Source organism: Lathyrus oleraceus, chromosome 6 (genome assembly GCF_024323335.1).
Source record: "Lathyrus oleraceus cultivar Zhongwan6 chromosome 6, CAAS_Psat_ZW6_1.0, whole genome shotgun sequence".
NCBI classification, from domain to species: Eukaryota; Viridiplantae; Streptophyta; class Magnoliopsida; order Fabales; family Fabaceae; genus Lathyrus; species Lathyrus oleraceus.
This window is the reverse complement of record NC_066584.1, coordinates 4,860,107-4,864,466: the sequence shown is the minus strand read 5'-3', so window position 1 is coordinate 4,864,466 and position 4,360 is coordinate 4,860,107. Positions and strand designations below refer to the sequence as shown.

Here is a 4,360-nt window from a genome sequence, read left to right as displayed (position 1 = left end):
TAGAAAAAATTGTGTTGATTTGATACAAATATTAGAGTTGCTTAAGAAATGTATAAAAACCATCAAAAGTAACAATATATAGACTTGATTTTCTTTTGGGTACATGTGGTCTGATTCTATTTCTTATGCCACCAGCTTTGATCAATTGCTTACAAATGGCACTAAACTTTGAGGATACTAAAATCTTTCCCTCCTTATGTTAAGTTACTATCAATGAAGGGACCACTTAGATCTATCTCAAAAAATAAAATATCACTAACACTAACTCAACTACTTTACACTCTATCAATAATTATTGAGGTAAACTTTCATGTGCATGTCAATAACTTTTTTGTGTTATTCTGTGTTTTGATTTTCCTTCTGCATGTCGATAACTATATATATTATTTGGTGTTAATTTTAGTAAAAATAAATCCATCAAATAAAAAATTCACAGATAATATTCCATTTCTATTTACCTTTTATTTTAATTTAAATTTCTTTTAATGTAAATTCAATTGGCTATAATTGGATGGTTGTGAAAGTTGTTTGTTCTCCACCCCACATTCCAAATCACACCTCCCTCAATCTGTCCCACCAAACTCTATACCATTCTTTATTTATTTCCTTCCCTATTTCTTTATTATTTTTTAAAAAAAAATTTCATTCATTAAAATAATATATTTCTTTCTTTTCCATTCTCCCCTCTCACTCTTTTTCTCTATAAATTAACCCTTCAACCCCCTCTATTACTTCCTCTTCTCCTCTTTCCTTCTCCCACCCCTTACTTTACTAATTACACCTCTCTTTCTTCCTTCTCCCCTTCCTCACATCTTTGTAGTTTTGTTTTGTTTTTCTTAAAAACATTCATTGACTTTGTGTTTTTTCTTCTTTTTTTCCTAACACCATATGAAAAACTCTTAATAATTAATTAATTTGAATATTATTGATGCTGAGCATCTTCATATTGTTCATGCTTCACATTCATGTCTCCAGTTCTTAGTGAAATCCTTCTTTCTGGATTTATCATAGATTCATCCTTAAAACGTAGGACACACTTAGTTCAATCTTTCTCTGTTGTCTTTCTCTATTGGTTCTATGTTTTTTCATAAATCTCTTAACACCACTCCAAAATTACACTATATTATATAACTATATAATAATCATTATTAAATAATATAAGATTTCGAACTTTTATTTTTATCTTTGCTTTTGGAATTAAAAAAAGAACTGGTTTATTATTTCTTTATTGTAAATATTATTGTTCCATGGCCACGTCTAGTGGAAACTCTAGTGTGTACACAAAATCTCAAAGCTATGGCTCTGAGGAAGATTTGCAAGATTTGAAGCTTTTGATGGATCAAAGAAAGAGGAAGAGAAAACAATCGAACCGCGAATCGGCGAGAAGATCGAGAATGAGGAAGCAGAAGCATATGGATGATTTAATTGTTGAAGTTGAAAGACTAAGAAATGAAAAGAGTGAAATGATTACAAGGACGAACATGTCAACACAACACTTATTGAAAATGGAGGCTGAGAATTGTGTTCTAAGAGCTCAAATGTGTGAACTTAATCAAAGGCTACAATCATTGAATGATATCATCAACATGATGAATGCAACAACAATTTCAGAAGTTAATTATCAGAATAATGATTGTTTTTTAACAGTTGCAGATAATTGCTTCATGAATCAAATGAACAACATGTCATATCTTAACCAATTACCAATTATGGCTTCTGCAGATATGTTTATGTGGTGAATTGTTGAACCTCAAAAAAAGAGAAAAAAATATATATAAGTTAAGTCCAATATTTTGAGGAACTTAATTGCAAAAAATATGATTAATAGTTTGCTTTAGTACTACTCAACATTGTTCAATATTTTTAGGAAAGAAAAAAAAAGATGTTGTGGAAGTGCTTTTTTCTGCTTTTCTATATTAGTTTGTGTGTTGTGAGTTTGCTTTTTCTAGATGTTAAAATAGTATTGGTGAGTTTGCTTTTTGTAGATGTTAAAATAGTATTGGTTGTTTTTCTTACCAATAAAATAAGTGCTTGATTCTCCTATGAAAAAAGGTGTTTGTCTCTGTCAATTACTTTTTTTAAAGTATCATCAATTAGAAACTTTATTTGATGGCAACATGAAATATGCTCTCACACCTGTCATCTTTGGGAGTAGCTTGAGGACTTATTTTTGAAGGATTAATGATATTTATACAACTTTGTCAAATGTTCTCTTGAATCAAGTCTATTTAAAAAAAGCTGCTTATGGTAAGATGTAACAGACTTTTGAAACAAGTGTCAAGTTTTGGATTTTCATAGAGAATGTTGTTTTGCAGCAGTGAAAATTTTTAGTACTTAGCTCCAATTGTTACAAACTCTATGACAATTTACAAATAAACATGACAAAGAAAACTTGGTAGACAAATCAGTAATGAAATCGACCAATACAACTTTCTCATCAATCCATTCATCTTTCCAAACATCAATGCAATCTTCAATGATCTGAAACAAGGGCTAATTCCTGCATGTAATCTAACAAATGTGTGAATATGTGGTTTAGGCTTTCAGCCCAATTTCAGACTTACTGCTATTTGCTGCCATATCACATTTACCATACAAAATCTCAATCCATAAACTGCTATCACTAATCTTCACCTTCCTTTCTACATTCATAAGGCATGCCACATTTATAGCTACCAACTCCATGACTGTTAGGAACCCAAGTAAATATCAAAAGAGAATAAACCATAGTGGTAAGGAGTCTGTTTTGCTCCAATAATTACCGATGAGAAATTAAGACATAATATAGGAACTTTGAGGATCAACAATAAATATAAGACGGCAAATCGAACAAATAAAGACACAAAAGAACACCGATACTTTTAACGTGGAAAACTCTCGATATGAGAGTAAAAATCACGAGTCGATCATATAAATAATTTCACTATAATCAATTAAGGGTATAAGAGATTCTTAAAGTGATTCACAAACTAGTCCTAACAGCCGCAAATCGGAAAGTAAACTAGCTTACAAATAAGAAGAAGAAAAATTGAAAAATTTCTCAAATCAGACGTTGTTTTGAAATTCCGAACCGTCAAAAGTTAGATATATGTGTTACAAACTTGTCCTCCAAATTTAAGATCGATCTGACAGTTAACGAATCAATGATCGTTGATTTAGTGAGACTGATCGTAGAAAAATAGGAATAAGTTTCTCTCATCTTTTTTCTCTTTTGAATCCTTATTTTCTCTTTATCTCTCTCAACCATAAATTGATCATCTTCACTTATATAAGTGAGACAAATGGGCTAATCATATTTGGATTTTTCTCCACATAGGAAGGGAGCCCAAACCTAACAAATCTCCCCCTCACAACTATGGGGAGGAAATCACCAAATCGACGATATCACAACAAGCTTCAAATTTCCCTCTAGGTAATGTTTTAGTCATCATATCATAACCATTATCATTTGTATGAAATTTAACTAACTCCGACAACTTAGCATCCAAAACATCATGTATCTAATGATATCTCACGTCAATGTGTTTGGACCTATTATGAAAAGTCGGATTCTTACCAAGATGAATAGCGCTTTGACTATAAACAAATAACACATATTTGTCTTGAACAAAATCAAACTCCTGCAGAAATTTCTTCAACCATAGTACCTATTTACATGCTTCGGTAATTGTAATTAACTCAGTCTTTGTAGTAGGCAGTGATACACACTTTTGCAATTTGGACTGCCAAGCCACATCTCCCCCTGCAAATTTAATCATGTAGTCTGAAGTGGATTTTCTGGAATCAACGTCTCCAGCCATATCAGAGTTAGGGTATCCCACTAGAGTAAGCTTATCTCCTCCAAAACAAAGTCTCGCAGAAGTAATACCGCAAAGATACCTTAAAATCCATTTTACAGCATTCCAATACTCTCTACCTGGATTTGACAAAAATCTACTAAGTGTACCAACAACATGTGTTATATTTGGTCTTGTACACATCATTGCATGCATCAAACTACCCACAACAGACGCATAAGGAACTCCTTTCATATCAAACACTTCATCTTCACTTAAAGGACTTTGATTGGAATTCAACTTGAAATGAGTAGCTAGATAAGTGTTTACTACCTTAGAACTTTCCATTTTGAATATTTGCAACACTCTTTCGATTTTGTGTTCTTGTGGCATCCAAAGTTTCTTCTCTTTTCTGTCACTCATAACTCTAATGTCAAGAATTTATTTAGCTGCTGCATGTCTTTCATGGCAAATGACTTTCCCAATTGCTTTTTTAACTTGTTAATGTTAGAAATACTTTTCCCTACAATAAACATATCATCAACATATAACAACAGGATAATGAAGTCATCGTTAGAAAATTT

At 31.7% G+C, this 4,360-nt stretch overlaps 1 protein-coding gene across 1 annotated transcript; it reads left to right on the top strand.

Annotated features, from left to right (window-relative positions):
• Positions 1-722: 722 nt before the first annotated feature.
• LOC127097097 (bZIP transcription factor 11) lies at positions 723-2,206 on the top strand. The gene has a single exon (XM_051035608.1). It carries the CDS (start codon positions 1,248-1,250, stop codon positions 1,737-1,739), a length of 492 nt encoding a protein of 163 aa, XP_050891565.1. The 5' UTR covers positions 723-1,247; the 3' UTR covers positions 1,740-2,206.
• The last annotated feature ends 2,154 nt before the right edge of the window (positions 2,207-4,360 follow it).